At 39.0% G+C, this 21,606-nt stretch overlaps 1 protein-coding gene across 1 annotated transcript in view; it reads left to right on the plus strand.

Moving 5' to 3' along the window:
• RBKS (ribokinase) overlaps window positions 1-21,606 on the plus strand; it is an 84,571-nt gene that overhangs the window by 21,844 nt on the left and 41,121 nt on the right. Inside the window, exons 3-5 of the mRNA XM_069494510.1 lie at window positions 13,383-13,446; window positions 14,375-14,437; window positions 17,127-17,291. Coding sequence (XP_069350611.1) covers window positions 13,383-13,446; window positions 14,375-14,437; window positions 17,127-17,291 — 292 coding nt within the window. The remainder of the gene's footprint in view (window positions 1-13,382; window positions 13,447-14,374; window positions 14,438-17,126; window positions 17,292-21,606) is intronic.

Raw genomic sequence — 21,606 nt, forward strand, 5'->3', positions numbered from 1 at the left:
GTGAACATGCATGTACGTGTACTTGTTTGAGTACTTATTTTCAATTCTTGTGGAAATTCATTGTTTTTAAAGATCTAAATTTAGGAGAGAGTTATCTTCCTTGTCCTTTATATTAATTTCTACTTCATTAAATCCTCTGGGAAGTAGCACTCCTCAAATAACTTAATGCTGCATTCCCTCAAGGTAATGAATTTGTAACGAGAGTGTGAGAAGTGAGGGGAATTAGCCTACTCCAGTGGGTTTCTAAAGTCCATCTTCTAAACAATAGCATGAGTCATCCTGTTTTTAGCAGGTTTCACTGCAGCAATACAGCTTTTGGAAACTTAGTAGCTGGTGATTTACCTCTAAGTCATTTTCTTCTAATGCTATATTTTAGATCAGAAGGGACACTGGGACTTAATGAACACACATAACTGATCTTTTGGCATAGTTCTGTTTTCAGATATGTAGAGAAATGATATGTAATGTACTGTAGCCCTATTTTTATCCATCCTACTAAAATAAGTTGAAAATACAATAAATAAAATTGGCTGCTAAAGGTTCAAATTTGGCACTTTTCATGAAATTTTAAGGTGCTAGCATTACAGTACTAGTATAATGAGAAAGATAGATTATGGGCTTTAGGGATGTCTCTTTAGGGAAAGCTAGGTTGGGTCTACACAGTAGAGGATAAGGAAAATACGAGAAACTTAGAAAAATGAGCTCTCTCCTGTGAACTATATAGATTTTACCAAAATTTCTTTGAAATGTCATGTTTCATTGCATTTAGCACTTTTCTCTCCATAGGAGTCTTTAAATGACGTATAAACTATATAATCATCACTTCATCTGCTAATGAACTGTAGCTTTATTTCTAACTTATGATTAACATGATATAATTCTCATGGCTATCTGGTCAAAAACATCACATGAAACACAAGATTCAAAGTAAAAAACCCTCATTTCTGAAGTTGAGCTCTTGATAGATTTAAAATATCAATGTAACTAATCAGCAATTAATTATATTTTGCACTTTTCATGAAATTTTAAGGTGCTAGCATTACAGTACTAGTATAATGAGAAAGATAGATTATGGGCTTTAGGGGTGTCTCTTTAGGGAAAGCTAGGTTGGGTCTACACAGTAGAGGATAAGGAAAATATGAGAAATTATATTCCAGGAATTATGGGTCTGTGAAAGGGGGCTGATTAAAAATTTTAGGCCTGACCCGTCCCATGCTTGATTAGATATGAAGGGTTTGGAGAGTAATCAGATGGTGCTGACTTAAGGGGACCTGGGAACTGGAAAGAGGATAATATAACTTTCTGGCTGGAAAAACCTGGAGGTAGAATTGGAGTTGGAAGCTAGGTTCCCAAAATGGTTGCCCTGGGAAGAGGGGAGTTCCCTAGAGCTGGAGATGTTAAAGGAGAAATTAGCAAACCCCTCCCTCTTTGAAGCATTGTAGAGGCTATTCACATAGCCATTAAAGTCAAGATTGGGTGTCCCTTGGATCTTATCCAACCCTAAGATTTTGAGATTGGTTTTATTTTAGGTCTGCTGAATTTGAGACAGAGAGAAATGCAGAATAGAAATATATGAATTATGGAACTGAACTTGGGAAATGAATCATGAAACCATACCAGTGTATGTGAGAGGAATAGAAGGCAGGGGGCTGTACTTTGGGAAATGTTCCAGTTAGGAGATTGATTAAAGCAAAAGTGCTATTTCTTTTATTCTGGTCTGTGTGTGATGGTTTATGTTAGCATCTGTACAATTTTGAAAGTTCTACACATCTACTGTGCCCTGAGTTAGTCATCTAATGTTTAGTCTCACAGTGGAATTTAGCCTGGTGTCTGTACAGTAGAGAATGAGAAAACATGACTTCAGCTAAAACCTATCCAGGTAACTTTGCTCACATAACCTGGGACCTTTAGATATAGATTCACTTAAAAGCCTAAACAAATTGCATAATATTCTTAGACTTCTTCAGAAGAAAAATAATGTATCTTTTCATAATAGAAGTTATTATGATCTACCCATTTATATTTTTTCCATTATGAAATATACTTTTATTAAGCATATTAGCCAAACTTGCTATGTAGTAGTTTTTTAAAGATGACAAGTTCCAAGTAGAAACCAAAATCATGAAATTAATCACGATAAAAATGAACAGATGGAGCAAAAGAAAAATAGGTAGAAAATTTCCTATGGTTTTCTTAGCAACATTCATTTACCTACTACTGCCCCACAACAAACTAGAATTCAAACTCTTATGAAATTAGATTGCTTGATGACACAGGGAAAACATATGAAGCTAGAGAGAAATGTTTGTGAAGATACTGTGGCAAAAAATATAAAGCTAGAGTTTTATCAGTATTTGTAGAGTGATACAGGTATAATGAACCACTTCAAGTAGTTAACAGTTACATAGTCAGTGTTTAACTGAGTCATTGGTCAAGGCTACAATCCAATAATAATGGGAGATGGTATTTTGAGATTGAAAATCAAGCAGATTTTGTAGGAAATTAAAGTCATCTTCCCAGGGCAAAGAGCCTATTAGGACATCTTTCATAGGACTTCACCCGATTTAAGTGTTTCCTCCTCTATTCCATTGAAGCCAAATGTTTAAAGAGAGGAGGAAGTTATTTCTACACATCAGAAATTGGTAGTTCAGGAGGACCGTGTTAGGGTAAGGATTGCAATGTGCAGTGAGTGCCCCGGTATGAGCCCAAAAGCCACCAGCAGGCATGGACACAAAGGGCCCAAGGCAGGAATCAGCAAACTGGGAGGAGCTTCAAGAAATTACATGGTCTGGTTTCCTTCAAACATATTTGAAACTATCTAAACAACTCTTTAATACAGGTAGCCATCTGTTTTCCCTTTGTAGCAGTGGGGCATAAAGTTCTGTGACAGAGGCAGTTACTTGAGGGCAGTGCTACCCAAAGTGCAGTCCTCAGGCCAGTGCCAGGCTGCAATCTGTCACTAGTCCAGATAGTACAGGAATTGCGATTAAGCAATTAGAATCACTTACAGCAATTTGACAGAATAAATTTATAGCTGTTAAATACAATAGTAATAATAACCCTCCAAAAAATGGTGGACTAGAAGCAGCCTGCCAGCTCAACGCTCTCAAGGAAAAAAGTGAAAATTGCAGGCAGCTGCCTACGTACAGATTGCTCTTCTCTGAAGGAACACTGTGAAATCACAGAAGTAACGTGGGACACTCAGTGTGGGCAAAAAAAGGTGACAGGGTGATATATTTGACAAGATCAAAGTACATGTGAGGAAGAATAGGAGTATAGAGCACGGGGGCACCTTGCACACCCCACAGGCACTGCGAATTATGAGAGGACTCCCTTCACCGCCACAGACCTCTGCCTGGTCGGACCAGCGACCTGCCTGGAGTCTGTGCGGAGTCATTGCACCAGACAACAGGTGCAGTGGGGATCGGGCAGCCGCTAAAGCCATTCTGAGCCCTCTGGCGAATGGCGCCAGGTTGGAACCTGGCTGGGGAGGGAGCAGACAACTAGAGGCTCCCCTGAGCCATTCCCTGTGACTGGAAGCCATGTGCCCCTCCCCTATAGTACAACAGGATCTGAGCACTGGAATTGACTGGGGTACCGCAGGCTCCAACCTGGGAGGTTTCGGGTGACTGCTTCGGCAGGTCTTGGGAGTGGCGGTGAGAACTCCATGGTCCCTGGGCCACCAGAGCCAACCTCTGCCCATGTGACTTGTCAGCCACATGGTCCCAAGCCAGTGGAACAGCCTGCCACTTGCTCAGCCCCGACTCTGCCCTCCAGGCCCCAGCTGCCTCCTGCCTGCTCATCCCTGACCCTGCCCTCCAGGCCGGATCAGCCCCACCTCCTGCATGGCCCTGCTTCTAGCTCTGAGGCCCTGCTCAGAAGCCCTGCTTTGGGCTCCTCCCCAGTCCCAGCTCTGAGGCTCTCCTGCTGGAGCCCTAGGCTCTGCCTTTGATCCTCAAGAGTTCTTGCCAGGCCCAGGACACTGCCCCCAAGACTCCAGCACTGCACCTGGTCCCCAAAATGCCACTCCGGAGCCTCTACCCCCACCACAGGGCCAGAGAAACTCTCCAAAGTCCAACACCCCACCAGAGACCACTCCCCCACCCCAGCCTCAAGCCACCAGTACTCCACAACCTGGTTCAAGCAAATGCCCACAGCCTAGGAACCCATGACCACTGCCTAGATAGCCTCACCCAGCTGCTACTGTCACCTCCGCAGAAAGACCCTGGAAAGAGCAGTCCCCTTGGTGAAGAGGGTCTCACTGAGGTCCCAACTTGAACATCCTACAACTATCTGGTGAACAACCCAACACCCAGCACAAATAGCAGCATCCAGCACAGGCTTAAACGAAGGCAATCACAGGCACACAGACCAAAGCAGAACAGCTGCGTTGCAGGCTTCTAGTGCACACTCCCCCTCTGCCACATCAACGGTCTAGAGTAGCTGGGGAAAAAGTGCCATCCACGGACCTCCCCTTCTTTATATCAAGCAGGAAAGCCCCAGCAAAGAACAGGTGCCCTGCAAACCTATTAGCCCTGAGTTGAGAAAAGAGGTTGCAGATGAGAAGAAACCAGCAAAAGAACCCTGACAAAGTGAAAAATCAAAACAGATTGACACCCCCAAGGGATCACAATAGAGCTACAGTAGTGGACTCCAACTACAAGGAAATTGTTGAAATGACACAATGGAATTCAGAATATGGATGGCAAATAAGATGATTGAGATTGAAGGGAAAGTTGAAAACCAACAAATAGAAGCCAAAAAATATTTGAGGAAATTAATTAAAAAGTCAGTAAAGAGCTAGACAACATAAGGGAGAATATACTAGAACTTAAATAAATGAAAGAGTCATTTAGGGAATTTCAAATCACAGCAGAAAGCTTCAGCAACAGATGAAACTAAGGAAAAGAAAGAATCTCAGATCTTGAAGACAAGGCTCTCAAACTAACCCAGTCATCCAAGCATGCAAAAAGAGAATAAAAAAGACTGAACAATTGTTCAGAGAAATATGGGACTCTATGAAGCAAACTAACATATAAATTATAAGTATCCCTGAGGGAGGAGAAGAAAGAGCTAACAGCATGGAAAATCTATTCGAGGGAATTGAGGGAAACTTCCCTGGTATCAACAGAGATCCAGACATCCAGATACAAGATGGTCATCAAACACTGGAAAGATACATAGAAAATAGGACATCTCCAAGACACATAGTGATCAGCCTGGCTAAAGTCAACATGAAAGAGAAAATTCTACAAGCAGCTAGGTGAAAGGAACAACTGACCTACATGGGGAAAACCATCAGGCTAACAACAGACTTCTGAGCAGAAACCTTGCAAGCCAGGAGGGAGTGGGGCCCCATCTTCAATCTTCTTAAACAGAACACCTTCCAGCCTAGAATTTTGTGTCCTACACAATGAAGTTTCACAACTGATGGAGAAATTAAGTCTTTTTCAGACAAGCAAACACTGAAGGAATTTGTCATGACCAGACCTGCCCAGTAGGAAATACTCAGAAGTGCATTATACCCAAATCAGCACAATATATACCCACCAGTATAAAATCACCCAAAATAGCTAAAGCTCATAACTCCTATAAAACAATAGCACAAGAAAGAAAAAGCAATAATGTACTACTCAATATGATGAATAGAACACCCTCCCACATATCAGTTCTATCTCTTAAAGTTAATGGCTTAAATGCACCACTCAAAAGACATAGGCTGGCTGAATAGATGAAAAAACACAACCTAAGTAGCTGCTGCCTCCTGGAGACACATCTAAAACACAAGGACGAAAACAGGCTCAAAGTGAAAAGAAGGAAAAAAATATTCCACACAATGGAAACCAAAAGAGAGCAGGTATAGCCATGTTCATGTCAGACAAAATTGACTTTAAATCCACAATGGTAATGAAAAACAAAGATGGTCATTATATAATGGTAAAGGGAGCAATTTAACAAAAAGACATGACAATCCTAAATATATATGCACCTACCACACGAGCTCCCAGATACATAAAACAAATTCTACTTGATCTAAGCAAGGAAATAAACAATAGCATCATTATTACCAGGGACTTCAATGCCCCCCTATCAGAACTGGACAGATCATCAAAGCAGAAAATAAACAAAGAAACACTGGACTTAAATAGGACCCTAGAACAAATGTACCTAACATATTTACAGAACATTCTACCCAAAAACTACTGAATATACATTCTTCTCATCAGCACATGGGATATGCTCCAAGATTGATCACTTCTTAGGCCACAAAACTTGTCTCAACAAGTTTAAAAAACTAGTAATCATAACATGTATCTTCTCAGACCATAGTGGATTAAAACTGGAAATCAATTCTAAGAGTAACACTTAACTGTACACAAAGTCATTGAAATTAACCTGCTACTGAAATGATTATTGGGTCAATAATGAAATTAAGATGGAAATCAAAGGATTCCTTGAACTGACCAGCAAAGGAGACACAAGCTATCAAAATCTATGGGACTCAGAAAAAGCATACCGAAGGGGAAAATTCATAGTTTTAAATGCCCACATCCAAAGGTCAGAAAGATCACAAATTAACAACCTAATATCCTATCTCAAGGAACTAGAAAAGGAAGAGCAAACCAAATCCAAAGCCAGCAGAAGAAAACAAATGACAGAGGTCAGAGCAGAACTAAATTAAATAGAAAACAAAAAAATAATACAAAAGGTCAGTGAGACAAAAAGTTGGTTATTTGAAAAGATAAATGAGATTAATAGTCCTCTTGCTAGATTAACCAGGAATAGAAGACAAAGGACCTGAATAAGCTCAATCAGAAATGAAAAAGGAGATATTACAACTGATAGCACAGAAATACAAAACATTATCCATGAATACTATGAAAATCTCTATACACATAAACTAGAAAATATAGAGGAAATGCACAAATTCCTGGTACAACACAACCTCAATCAGGAAGAAATACAACTGAACAAACCAATAACAAGCAGTGAGATGAAAGCAGTAATAAAAAGCTTTCCAACAACAAAAAAGCCCCAGACCAGATGGATCCACAGCCAAATTCTACCAGACCTACAAAGAAGATATCCATACTGCAGAAATTATTCCATAACATTGAGAAGGAGGGAATCCTCCCCAACCCATTCAACAAAGCCAGTACCACCTGGATACCAAACCCAGGTAAGGGCACAACCAAAAAAGAAAACCAGAGACCAGTATCCCTTATGAATACAGATGCATTGAATTCCTTAATCACATAGGCTGCACTTCACATGTCTGTATTGGGCAGCACAGGCAGGGAACATTTTCTGTGTTAGACAACACAGAAAGAGAACATTTCATCATTGCAGAAAGTTCGGTTGGATGGCACTACTCTACAATATTCAGGGCAGAGCTGAGCCTGGGATTTCCTTAAGGGCATCTTGGGTTCTGTGAGTTGCTCTGGCTTAAGTGCAAGTGGTTGTCCATCACTGCTCCTGATCTGACTTCTTTCACCTAGAACAGGCTCACACCAACAGCCTACCTTGGACTATGTGGGTTTCCAAGAATCTTTCTGCCAAAAGTGTTTCACTGCTGCAGCCAGAAGAATGTGAAAGTCCCTTCAAGAAAGCTTCTAGAAACAAAACCTTGTATAGAACCATTCTGCAGCCACAACTAGAATAGTTTGGATGCTTGTAGTCATGTTCCTTCCAAGAAAAATGAACAGAAAGAGGAGCAACTAAGATGATCAAATCCTCCTAATGGAACACCTTTAATGTCCAGGGCTGGGGAAGGGATAAATATATTCCAAGCTACAGTGCCTACTAAGCTGTTAAGAAGACTAGACTAACAAATATGAAATTGCAAACAATATAAGATAATTCTGAATTATGGTATCCATTAGGAATGCCGTAGGAGTTTTGGAGATGAGAAGATAAACAAGGACCAGAATAAGGGAGTTGTACCTTAAACTGATGCCTGAAAAATAGGTGAGCTTTGATTAGGTGGAGCAGAGGGGATAGGACTTCTAAGTCCTCAAAAGTGAAGGCAAGGAAATAGACATGAACATTCTATTCAGTCAAGTATTAATAATAAGATCAAATTAATTCTCCTGACCACTCTGAAAAACAGAGAAATCTAGTCATTTTTGCCAAGTATGAGTTTTACAAAGACAGAAGCTAGGGAAAGTAAGCCTGGGCCACTTTGAAGTGAGAATGGGTTCAGCAAACACAAGCCAAGGAAATGTTTCTGGCTTTATGATCTCTTGATTCCAGTGTTGGAGCCCTGTGGGCCCCCTCGCCCCCAGCAGATTCTGCAGGACATGCTTCTCCCTCTCCCGTTTGATTGACTTACCAGCGTAGCACCAACCAGGACTGTCCTTCACCACCTTCATTTCTTCCAAACATGAAGGCTTTACAGATACTCTCCCGGTTCTTAATCCTGCAATCCAGTGCTCCTCAATCTGGGCCATTGCAATCACCTGGGAAGCCTGCCACAGTCCCACCTGCAGAGAGTTTGATTTAGTTGGTCAGGGGTATAAGCAGTGCTTCTAGGCTTTTATAAGCTCCCCAGGAGATGCTAATATACAGCCCAGATTGAGAACCATTGGTTTCGTGCCTGTCAGAGAGGACTCACACCAGTCCTACCCTATATCCTGGCTCAGATGGAACAATTTGAGGCAAAATGTAAGGAATTTTAATTAGCTTGATAATGGCAAAACTGAAATTAGATTCTAAGATTCCTGACTTCATATGCACCATTTGTCCCAAGATGCTCACATTTAGTTTTCTTTTCAATTTGATAGCCAAAATGTGACCAGGAAAACAGGAAAGCCTCCAAAGATACCTATGAAGGTTCCTTTATCACAGTCCTTATGATTGCAAGGATCTTCCATTTGTATTGTTCACTGTGTTTTTCAAGGTACTTTCACTTAGCTCTCAATGGCAGGAAATAAAAAAAAAATACCTTTGCTTGAATTCTACTCTAAATTCTGGTTATCAATTTCCAATAACTGGGAAAGAAGCTTAAATGAGTCAGACGTAGGCAAAGGGGATTGAGAGGTGTTTACTTCTCCCAACTTTTTAAAAAGTAAATCCAGAAGTATTTTAGTGAATGTAAGAGGTTTTGAGGGTGGGGAAATAGGGAAGATGGCATTCTTTTATTAATAGTATAATATTACATGTGTTATCTGTGCAGCTCTATAACACAGAATGAAAAAGAAGACATTTTAACCAGGACTCAGATCTCCACTGCTCTTTGTCCACATTTGATATGTGAGTTAGATTCACTTAAAATATAAAGATTATTCCCCCAAACCAATACACAAATAAACTCCCAGTTGGTAATTTAGTCTCACAAAAGAAATCAGTTAAATGATTGCATTGTGTTCAGTTATTAGTTACACCAAATCATTAATAGAGATAATTGGGTTTTCATTAGAATACTATCAGTAATACAATCTCAAAAATACTTTACCCACATGTTTGCTTTCATGATCAAGTGCTCTTTTGTTTAGAAATAAGGAACAACAGGAGGAACTGGAACCAGATCGGCAAGAAAGTAGTTTGTGAGATTGAATCCAAGCAACAGTAGCCCTGGCCCTTTCTGCAAAGGAGAGGCAGCCAGAGTCACAGTGTTGCTGCTGCGATGACGATGATGATGATGATGAGCGCACCAAAGCCTTAATTCCTACAGTTTTAAATGTGCTTTCATGTATATTATTTTATTTTATCTTCACAGCAAACTTTCTATGACTTTCCAGACAAGGAAACTGAGAACTACGGAGAGTTAAAGTGGCTTGCCCAAAATCACAGAGCTAGTGGGAAGGGGCTTCTGACTTCCATAATACAAATGAAAACATTGTCTTCCTATTCTTGGGCTTTTTATTCTTCTTTTACTTTGTAATATATCACCATGACTTAGATACAGAATTGATGTAGCTGAAGAGTTGACGTCTCTTAATCCTCAGCAGTGTCCTTACTTTTTCATTTTGTTTTTAGTTACCAGATTTTTATTTTTAACAAGAGACTATCAAAGGAGGCAAAAGCAAGGTATTTTGTTCCACCTCTCACATACCGTTTAGAAGGCCAGCCAACAGATTTGTCAGGAACTCCCTATTGGAATAAATCTGGAACCATAACTGTCACCAAGGGATGTAGCAAATCAGGTAATTCCCTGAGCAAGAAGGAAGGTAGCTATTGTAGGCTCTAAAATACAACTGCAGCAAGCCTAAAAATGCAATTACCCTGAGCATGAAATCCCTTCCTAATTATGCCTTTGATGCACATGATATTCCACCTGGCATTATAGTTGTCTCTGTATGTCTTATTATCCCCTGATATTATTAGTTTCTTGAAGGCAAAGCTACATGGTTTTAGATTTCCTCCTCCCCTGCAACAATTCTTCCTCCCTGCACTCCCTAATGTTTATATCATCACCTCCATTTGTCAGGGCTGCCCTTGATGTTCACCTTTTAACAGATTTGCCTGCATAAAACTGTTAAGAAAAGGAAGAGAAGTTTCTATCCCCTAATTTGTATCAGGCCTCCTACGTCTGGGGATGGCCTTTTCTTAATCTCTACAATATTCTTATAATGATACTTTCCCAACTAGATAACACCTTGACTGTCCATGGGAGAGAGTTAAATAATATAAAAGAAAATTGAGAACAAAGAATTTGTTTCTGTATGAATCTTCAACCTAAGATATTGGCACTTACCTAGCAGATAAATGGCCAGCCATCCTTGAGGGAAACCTTTGGTAGATGAGCTCCTTCCAACGAGAAACTCTCCCCACCACAATGCTTTATGTTGGATACTCTTCGTTGTAGAGATAGAAATTCTGGTACTAGAAATTATTACACTTTGTTCAAGATTACTGCCTAATCAGCATTTTAGCCAGAAGAGGAGCAAAGGGAAAAGTAGTCTTTGAGGAAGCAGGTACCAGATATAGCATTTAAATCAGGGATTAGCAAACTGTGGGCCTTAGGGCAAATCCTACCTACAGCCTATTTTTGTAAATAATGTTTCAGAGAGCCTGTGCTCACTTCAAGGACCTCACCTCTCATTTCCAGCTGCGTTGCCTGGCAGGAATGTGGACCCAGTGTTACCACAACCTCTAAATTTTCAGGACCTCCTGGAAATCTGTTTGTTTTTGTTAAGTCTCCAAATATTTAAATATTGAGAGCTGATTAAAATTAAACATAAAAATAGCAGGGCAAAAAAAACCTGCACATGGATATTCATAACAGCTTTATTCCTAATTGCCAAAACTTGGAAGCAACCAAGATATCCTTCAGTAGGTGAATGGATAAATAAACTGTGGTACATCCAGACAGTGGAATATTATTTAGCACTAAAAAGAAATGAGCTATCAAGGTACAGAAACGCAGGGAGGAACCTTAGGTGCACATTACTAAGTGAAAAAAGCCAACCTGAAAACGCTGTACACTATATGATTCCACCTGTATGATACTCTGGAAAAGGCAAGTAAATAGGCAGAGCACAGAGAGTTTTTAGGGCAGTGAAATTATTTTGTATGCTATTATAATGGGGGAGACATGCCATTATACATTTGTCAAAGCCCATAGAATTTACAACACCAAGAGTGAACCCTAATGTAAACTATGGAGTTAGACTGATAATGATGTGTCAATGTAGGTTCATGGATGATAACAAATGCTCTGCTCTGGTGCAGGATGTTGGTAGTGGGGGGATGCTGGGTGGGGAGGGACAGTGGGTATAAAGGAACTCTGTACTTTCCACTCACTTATGCTGAGAACCTCAAACTGCTTTTAAAAATAAAGTATTTTTTTAGGAAAATAAACAGTAGGGCAAATGAAGCACATCCAGGAGTCAGATTTGACTCTCAACCCACCAATTTACAATCTCAGGTCCAGCCAAGGTGGCAGTCAGACAAATGGTTAGCATCAGAGAGGTATGGCAGAAGATACCAGGGGTGTCCTAACACAGTGATCACAGTACCAGAAAGGCCAGAATGGGCAGTAGGAGATGTAGGTGATTATGCCAGCAGTTTGTATCAAAGGCCTTGCAATAATGACCTTCTGGCTTTGAGTCACAGACCTAAAGCCCTGGCCCCTACAGATGGCTGGCCAGGCAGAGAAGAGTCCCTGTTCTGAAAGAGCTAGAGAACTAACCAGATGATTAGGATGCAGACTCATTCTGACAGAAACAGAGAAAGAGCCAGTGACCAAAGTGGACCACAAAGCAGGAACTTGGTCTCAGGATCCAGGCACAAACACAACTAATTAAATTATGGTTCAGGGTCAGAGTAGACTAACTTGCTTTTTTGCTTATGGAGATCTATATCTCTAGGCTAACTATTTTTTGAGGGTAGTTCAGGACTTTGTGAGTCAGAGATAACAGATACCCAATTCCAAATAGCTTAACCAAAAAGAACCCCCGCCACACACACACACACACACACACACACAAAAGAAATGTGCTGGATCGTGTAACTGAAAAGCCCAATGGTGGAACTGGCCACAGACAGCTTAGGTGTACATTAGGCTATTATTAGAAGTCTGTCTTTCTGCCTCTGTCACCCTCCTGCTTTCTTTTATGTTTCTGTGTTTTCATTCAGGCTCTTTCTACATGGTGACCCCCAATAGCTCTAGACTAACATTATCTTACAGCTATCTATCTCACTGGGAAGAGAACTTGTCTTCCCCAGTAGTTTCAGTGACATTCTCAGGATTGAATGTTATTGGACTGATTTAAGTCGCACGGCTATTCCTGAACCCATCTCTGTGACCAGGGTGGTGGAACAAGCTTTTTAATCAGACTTGGGTTCCTTGGCCAACCTAACCATGTGGTCTATAAATGGAAGAGGAATGGGTGTCCAAAGGAAAATTTGAAGTACCATTAACAGAATGTGTACTAGGATGCAAAAATAACAGAATTTGACTATACCACATAACCCAAGTTAGCTAGGGCTTTTAAATTTCCCTCTGCTTTGCCCTCCATGCCAAGGTCAGCAGAGAAGATAAGATTCTAGATATCAGGCAGGTCATTACAAAGATGCCCTCATTTATCGTGAAGTACAAACAGCTGAGATTCTTCATAAATATTGAGAATTGAAGATGGTAGACAGCTCTGTCTCAGTGGAAATTATCACATGAACAGATCAAAATGAGAGTGAAGCTGTAGAACTTGTGGCAGTCGTCAAATGCTTCACATTTTGGGTAGGATATAATGAAACATTAATACATAACAATTCTTTGGGTTTCAATCAAGTCTAGCATCTTATATTAAGAAGATTAATTAGTTAATGTTTGTAAAGTACTGTGCAGATATGCCCTTTAAAAATGCTAAGTATTCTAAAAACTACATAGAAGCATTTTACTAAATGTAAAAGATCTAATGTTCATCATTTCTTTGGTACAGGTTGGCAAAGATTCTTTTGGCAATGACTATATAGAAAACTTAAAACAGAATGATATTTCTACAGGTAAAATTTCATCTTTTTTAAACTGAATGTTTATAACTTTCTGCTATGATCTTGTTACAAGAAAAATTGAATATAGAACAGAATTATTAGATCTTCCCCTGGTGGCCAGAGAATTTTTATGCACAACTTTGTCTACTCTTGCTAACATGTTTTTTGGTTGATTCTTTCATGTACATTCCTCCAGATGGAAATAAAATGATAGAAGGTTACAACCTTCATGATATGTGACAAGTGACAAGGAAAAACAGGTGCTGCATTCACAAAAGATATTTTAAGAAAAGTTATTGAATGTTATAGCTGGAAATGATCATAGAAACCATTAAGGCTGATACCATTGTTTCACAGAAGGGAAAACCAAAGGCCAGAGATGTTCTGTGATTTTTCCTAAGAGCATACAGTTGGTGAGAACTTGAGCCAGGACTAGAATGCAGGTCTTCTGCTCCAGTTCGGGGCCCTTTGCTGCTACCAAAGGCTGCCTGATCAGCATTTCTGTTTGCGTGCCAGACCATGATTCTTCATGAAATGCCAAGCTTATGAGAATGAAAAAAATCAAACAATTTCATTTTATAGGTTCAACCTTTTGTTTTTTATCTCAAGTCTGTCATTTCTTTCAGTGAAGAAAATAAATGTGTTGGTCTGGAAAATGCATATATATGTAATTGTGAATAATTTGAAGGAATTGGAAGAGGAGTGGTTTGGTGGGTTGTTACTAATGCAGAGAAAAGGTGCAACTAAATGTAAAGCTGTCTATTTTCCTCATTGTATAGGTGATGGGTATAAATTAGCACTAATTACTTTTTTTTTCATCATTCCATATGGTTAAAGGTTAAAAAGTTTTTCCAAGGATTAGTGTTGCATGAAATTGTTAAAAATAAATTATCCATGCTAGGCTCTATGTACATAATTATAATTTTCTTTTTTCTTTTAGAATTTACATATCAGACTAAAAATGCTGCTACAGGAACTGCTTCTATAATTGTCGATAATGAAGGTAAGTGTTTCACATATTGGAGTGTCATTTCATAAAACAGACAGTTGATTTCCAGAACTAGACCAGAAGTATCATTTTTACCCTAATCCTATGGACATCTTACCATACCCACCATTCCAAGGCCTAAAGTGTAGTTTTCTTTCCAATCCAAATATAAATGTGTTTCCCTTTATCTATATTTCCCACATTGATCATTCAAATGTACAATTGTCCCTCTGATATATATGAAGTTGCCTAAAAATAACATTTACATCCTATAATAATGTCCCCATTACCCTTCATGTGAACTCAGAATTGACACTTGTCTCTAAAAACAGTCAGGTATTCATCTGTCATTTTAGTTACACAAGGTAAATAAATGTAAATAGGTGCAAAGAAAAGTTTGATGAATCATATTTATAGAATATTTCCTGAGCAAATGGTAGCAACTAATTACTTTTAACTTATAATGGTGTTCAATTTTGTCTGCTCTTTAAACAGCAGTCAAATCTCAGAAGTCTACATATACAACTCAGTCTGCCACAAGGCTTTGCCGTAGGTGAAATATTTATCTTTAAAAATAGTAACTACCTTCAAGTTAAGTTTTCATAATTTCCACCCACTGTTTTAAGTATAAAAACACCTACATAATATTTTTAAAATCAAAATTAACATTCAGAAGGACCAAGCATTTCATGGGGCAGCTAGGACAGGACCTAGTGCATTTTGGACAGTGTATATTGTGTTAAATTAGGATTTGTCACAATTATGCCTTTTATTTATAATGCAGTGTTGTAAGATCATTTTTCATAGAAGATATGGTATTTTTAACTCAACTTTAGTGATCCCAAAGTTTCAATAATAAAAAGATATATTCCACTTAAAGACAGTAAATAAAATTTTTCATTCTAACAACAGAAAGTCTATGTTCGTTACTTCAGGCTATACCCTAAGTAATTATTGTGGCCAACAGCAGCTCATTTCTTGTCTTAAAACTCTTTTTTGTTGTTGTTCTGGGGATATCTTCAAGTTCTCTTTCTTCCTTATCTATAAAACAAAATCTGCATTTTCTATGCAAAGATATAATTTAATGTATTGAGTGCCTATTATGGTAGACTGCCTGGTTTATAGTGTATGGTAATGCCCTCAAGATTATAGATTGTAATAGAAGAAGTAAGACAAATAAACAGAGATGGGAAAATCAGCTCCTTTAAACAAAGGAGTGAATATGCAAGATAAAGTAATGAGTTTAGTTTTCGCAAGTTAAATTTGAGGCATGAATGAGCTAGCCAATATGGCATCATCCAGCAGACAGCCATAGTGTTAGGCTTGTTGCTCAGCAGCCAAGGCCAGACCAGAAGTGTGGATCTGGGAGTCAGCAACACGAAAGCAGCGGTTGACTGCCACAGAGAAAATGAGTTTGCTGAAAGAGACAAGGAAGGAGAGACACTGTCTTTCAGCAAATGGGTACTTTGAAATTTTTCCATGACTGAGGCTGGGTTTATGCTGAACCATCCCTACTTTATTAAGTCTTCCTGATGGCCAACAAACACATCGGTGGTAGGATGATAGCTAGAATTTGTTCTGCGTTGAGAGGTAATTTTAGGTCATGTCTATACAAGACCAGTGTGAGCAGCCAGAAGCACAAAAATGCCTGCTGCAACTCATTCCTCTATCTGTCCTCAGTGTTGTCCAACAGAAATAAAATGCAAGCCACATGCAGAACGTTAAATTGTCCAGTAGCCACATTTTAAAAAGTAAAAAGGAACAGGTAAATTTAGTTTTGATAATGTATTTATTAAACTCAGTATATCCAAAATATTATCATTTCAACATGTAATAAAATTTTTATTTAAAAATATTTTTAATTTTTTAAATGTATTTAAAAATTACTGAGATGTTTTACCTTCTTTTTACTGTCTTTGAATCCACCGTGTATTTTACACTTAAAGCACATCTCAATTCAGGCTAGCCTCATTTCAAGTGTTCAATAGCTACGTGCAGCTTATGCTCAAGGCTACCCTATTGAACAGCACAGGTCTTAAGAGTTCACCTAACAGATAAAATGTACTACTTCCTCATTTAGGTGGGATTATAGAGAGTGGGTCTAAGACAAGTGATGAGAATACATCAGATTCTTTAGTTCTGTTTCTTTTCGTTTGATCTGGTACAGTATAGGCCAAATATCCCTCTTGTCACGTTATCTGGTACAATTTTCCATCTGTTAGATATTATAAAATATGTTTTGGTTGACAGAATCGGTTTTTAGAATACCATAGGGTACACACCTGAACTGCTTGCATACTACAGAGCATTGCTTTTGCACGTTATACAAATTTATTCCTGTTTATACTCATCTATATGGCATCTGTCATTTAGGATCAGAATCTTTACCATATACATATACCGGCTGTTTTCCATAAAAGAAATTTTAAAAATATATATCATTTCTCAACTAATGTTCTTTGTATATAAGAATATTGATAAGGGAAATATTTTAAGATTTTGCTCAAAATGATAAGAATAATATGAATCTTATAGAGCTATTGCAAAAGATACATTTAGGACACAGAATTTAACCTGAATAGCTTAGAAATCAATACTTACAACACATTTTGTATAATGACTTTACGAGGGTGATTATACATTGCAGAATATCATTGCTTGGCTTTGTTCGGTTTTAATATAAATAAGTGGAATTTCTTAATAGGCCAGAATATCATCGTCATAGTGGCGGGAGCAAATTTACTTTTGAATACTGAAGACCTGAGGGAAGCAGCCAAGGTCATTAGTGGAGCCAAAGTAATGATCTGTCAGCTAGAAATAACTCCAGCAACTTCTTTGGAAGCTCTGACAATGGCCCGCAGCAATGGAGGTAATTTTACGTATTTGTCATTCTCTCTGTAAAAGCTTTTATCACTGTCTTAATTAAAGTTAGCCTTGTAAGTTAAGCAAAGCAATATTTTTTCTGTAGTAAAATATTCTTTCATCCATCTGTGAGATTCACTGCCTTATGGTTCTTGAGATTGTTAGAAAACCTTACAGATAGAGTAAAAATGACCTGAGTAGCATTTCTGATATCCCTCAATATAAATCTTCAATCTAGTTAGTAGAAATTACACAAATAGTGATTAGAATGTCCAAAGCAGCCTATTGTCCAAAGTACACTCTAGGTAGTGAAAGGTCTGAGAAGCAGAGGTTAAGCTACATGTCATCGTTAATCACTGCCCAGTTACGTTTTGATAAACATCTCTAGGAATTGAAGATTAGTTCTTTCTCCTTTTTGTAAAACTTTATCATCTTTTCAATAAGTATAAAAAGATTATTTATATGTAATATTTTTATGTTGTCATTGTCCATTAAGTGGCTCTTTTGTTTCACCTTTGATTTTGGAAATTTTCAAATGTACAAAAGCAGGCAGAATTCTATAATGAAACCCATCACCCAGCTTCAACAGTTATCAACCTGTGGCTAATCTTGATTCATCTGTTCTCCCCTCTACTCCCCCTCTCTCAACGCCAGCAAATAACAGACTTTAAAAATCTGGACCGTTTCTTTCTGTTTGCTTCTTTTTCATCATTGACTAATGGGAAAAGCATCTTCTGAGTTAGAATCCCATTTCTGGTCCTTGTTAGCTTTGTGGTTTTAGCAGAATTATCTGATCTTTCTGAACCTTGTCTATAAAATGCCTATAGAAATACCCTTCCTACAGAATTGTTCCAAGAACAGATGAAATAAAATATGATGCCAAGCATGGTGTAGTACATGTCAGTAAATCCCAATTTTCTTCTTTTCCATCCACTTCTCTCTTTAAATTAAAATTAGGATAATATCCTGATCTAGCACCATTTGTTTCAAAAACTCACACTCTAAGACAATGGCTTCTTCTTAATATTGTGGCAATAGCTCTGTGATTTATATTAAGGAGAAAGTGGAGAACCACATTGGCTTTTCCAGATAAAACTTTCTCATCAACATACAAAATAAAAAAAAGAAGAAAAAGAACAGTAAGTATGTGTGTGTGAGTGTGTTTATATAAGTTATTTCCCTCAAAGTGTGCAGTGTTCTACATACCAATAAATGGAAAATAAGTCACTGAAATGATTTGTGGAAAATTTTTAAGTGTATGTCCTGATTTAACAAATTTTCCTCTTGGCAAAACAACATGCCATGGCAAATTTTCACTGACATGTAATGTATTTTTAATGCACTCAAAGCTATCAGAAAGAAATCTAAGCCAAAACCCATTTGGTTACATTTTCTCGGAGTGTCACAGTAAAGTCTAATGCTTATGGTTAAGTGTTCTCTGCACCTCACTCGTCTCTGTCAAGTGATGCGCACACACCGTGCCACTCCACTCCTGCTCCTGTCTTCCTTTGTATAGGTCAAAGCAGAGTCTCGTGTAACTTCTCTTTTTTCCTACTATCCCTTGCTTCTCAGAGATCCCTGTTTCCTCTGTCCTAATCTAGCTACCTGTTACCTACCCAGCTTGTGGAGGAGAGAAAGGTACAGCAACCACAGTTGAGGATCTAGCCTTTCACAGATGAGGCCAGAGTAATCCGGATGGGCAGGCAGCCTATCCTCAGGCTGTCATTTGGGTGGAGTCCAGAAATGCTTCCTCTATCACCTGCCATGCAGCTCTTCCAGTTGAGGAGCTGAAGGACCTAGGGCATTGGGAAGAGGGGGGTAGGTAGGTGATGAGAGGCCACAGACCACCTGTCCTATTTCATATTTTTACTAAGAGCCAGCATGCCTAAGTATTACTTCTACATGATCTTTCTTTCTTTCTTACGTAATAATATTAGAAATAATAATACCTTGCATTTATGTGAAATTTACAGCTTATAAAGTACTTTCTTACACATCTGATCCTCAGAAAAACCTCATGACAAAGATATAGCAGGCATTGTTCCCTCAGATTGAAGGTGAGAAGACTGAGACTTGGAGAGGTTAAGCAAAGTGCTCACCCAGCGTCACACTTTAAGTAAGTTGTGGGAACCAGGAATTCAGACTCCCAGACCCAATTTCTGTCTCTTGGACCACACTTTAATAAGAAATTGCCATGGCTGGGCATAGTAGCTCTCACGCCTATAATCCCAGCACTTTGGGAGGCCCAGGTGGGAGGATTGCTTGAGGATAGGTGCCAAGACCAGCCTGGACAAAATATCAAGACCCTGTCTCTACAAAAACTTTAAAAAATTTGTATCAGCCAGTCATGGTGGTATGCGCTTGTAGTCCCAGCTACTCAGAAGGCTGAGGCAGGGGGATCGCTTGAGCCCAGGTATTCAAGGTTACAGTGATCTATGATAGAGCTACTACACTCCAGCCTGAGTGACACAGCAAGACCCTGTCTCTAAAGAGAGAGAGAGAGAGAGAAGGAAAAAAATTGCCATATCCCACTGATCTCTGGAAAAGTAACCATTAATTTTAACACTGCCCAGCATGGGGCCTAAGCTTTGAGCATTTTTTGCTTCTCAAAAAACAAAGAAGAGGCCCTAGAGTGTTTTCAGCAACACTAAATGGGGATATGTCCCCGTCCCCCACCAATGCAAAACACACATACACACGCACACACACACACACACACACACACTCTCACACTCCTTTGCCCAGAATTCCTCCAGTCTGGCAACTTCTCTGGCCAAGTCAACTGGTCCATATTTGGTAGACACTAGCCAGACACAGATTCTGTACCACGGGGGCGGGGGTGTGTGTATTTGATGGATCGTCATTCTCCCGTGAAAAAAGAGTGGTACAACAAAAGGAGAGCACTGGTTTGGGAACCATGAAGTATGGCTTTGAGTTCAGAATCAATCAGCAAATGGGGGACCTCAGTCAAGTTAGTCATTTCCTTCCTCGGGGCCTCAGTGTCTTCTTTTGTGAAACAAGAGAATTGGGCTGAGAGCTCTCACAGTTCTTTAATGTCAGTTTGGACTAATCACAGAGCAGAGTGGGCAAAGCTTAATGATCTGTTGAGCACTAAGCATCCTGCCCACTGCTCCATGAAGCTGCATATGTTCTGACCAGCATTATTCCATCTTCAAGAAAGATGGTAAAGTCATCATCATCTGTGGGTTTATTATCACAGTTCCCTTATCTTTACTGCTTACAAGTAGTGAAAGTTGAATTAAACATATTATATAACTAGATTATGTATCAATTATTAAAATCAAAAGGAAAAGATTCCTCCATCTTTAAATATACTGTTTCAAAACTCTCTTCCTGTCTTTACCAAAAGGAAAGCATTGGTTTTAAAGAGACAGCACCTACAACACCAAAATCGGTATAGTCCTTGTCCTAGCTAGGTCACTATGCCGTGAAGTAGGCCCACTGCAGAGCTGAGGCTGCAGCTGCTTGGTACTTTATATCCATTTCAAAACAAAGAGAACATTACAGGGTCAATTATAAATAATTGAGATTGTAAAATTGCCAAGATTAAATTCTAGGTATGATACAAAGTGTCTTTTAATGCCACTTTAGTCCTTTTCCATTTGGCAAACAGAACTTATTGGCTGGCCACCTAGACCTTCACAATAACATTGCCCAGCACGTAGCTCACGGTTTTTGTGTTTCTGCTGCCCAAGTCACAGAAAAGAGCCTCTGGATTAAGAAACAGCCAAGCCAGTGTTTTGAGTATCCCAACCTTTTCATGGTTTCTTTGTTTAGGGTGATTTTCTTCCCCAGTGTCCCTGAGCTAGTTATTCTAGTAAGAGATTCTGCCTCATTTTCCTGTATTTCAGCCTATACAGCTACTACTCCCTAGGCCTCACCAGTTGCTCATTGATACAGTTGTGCCAGCTACTGACATGTAGTCAAGATAACCAGGAGTTTAGTCCATCTTACACTGTAATTAATAATAATTACTGTGGGTACTCTCAGTCAACTCTGCAACTCCAAGTTACTCCATGGTACATTGTGTGTTCTCTAGTTGTGCCTGGTCCTAGGATGACATCATCTTTTCCATCTCATCTATTACAAATTTGCATTCTTCTTTGATTAACTACATCTGCTAATTCTTCGTTTCCTTCATCATGGTAAACTATTTATGCCTATTTGTGGTAGCACTGGCCAAGAAGAGTCCTTTCTTTATGGCATTTTCACTTTTCCCCTAAATTTAGTTACTAGTCAGACTCTAAGCCTATTCTTACTATGGGTAAGAATGCTGTCCCTCAGTAAAGTACAGGCAAATA

This window comes from Eulemur rufifrons, chromosome 19 (genome assembly GCF_041146395.1).
Source record: "Eulemur rufifrons isolate Redbay chromosome 19, OSU_ERuf_1, whole genome shotgun sequence".
In the NCBI taxonomy this organism is placed as follows: Eukaryota; Metazoa; Chordata; class Mammalia; order Primates; family Lemuridae; genus Eulemur; species Eulemur rufifrons.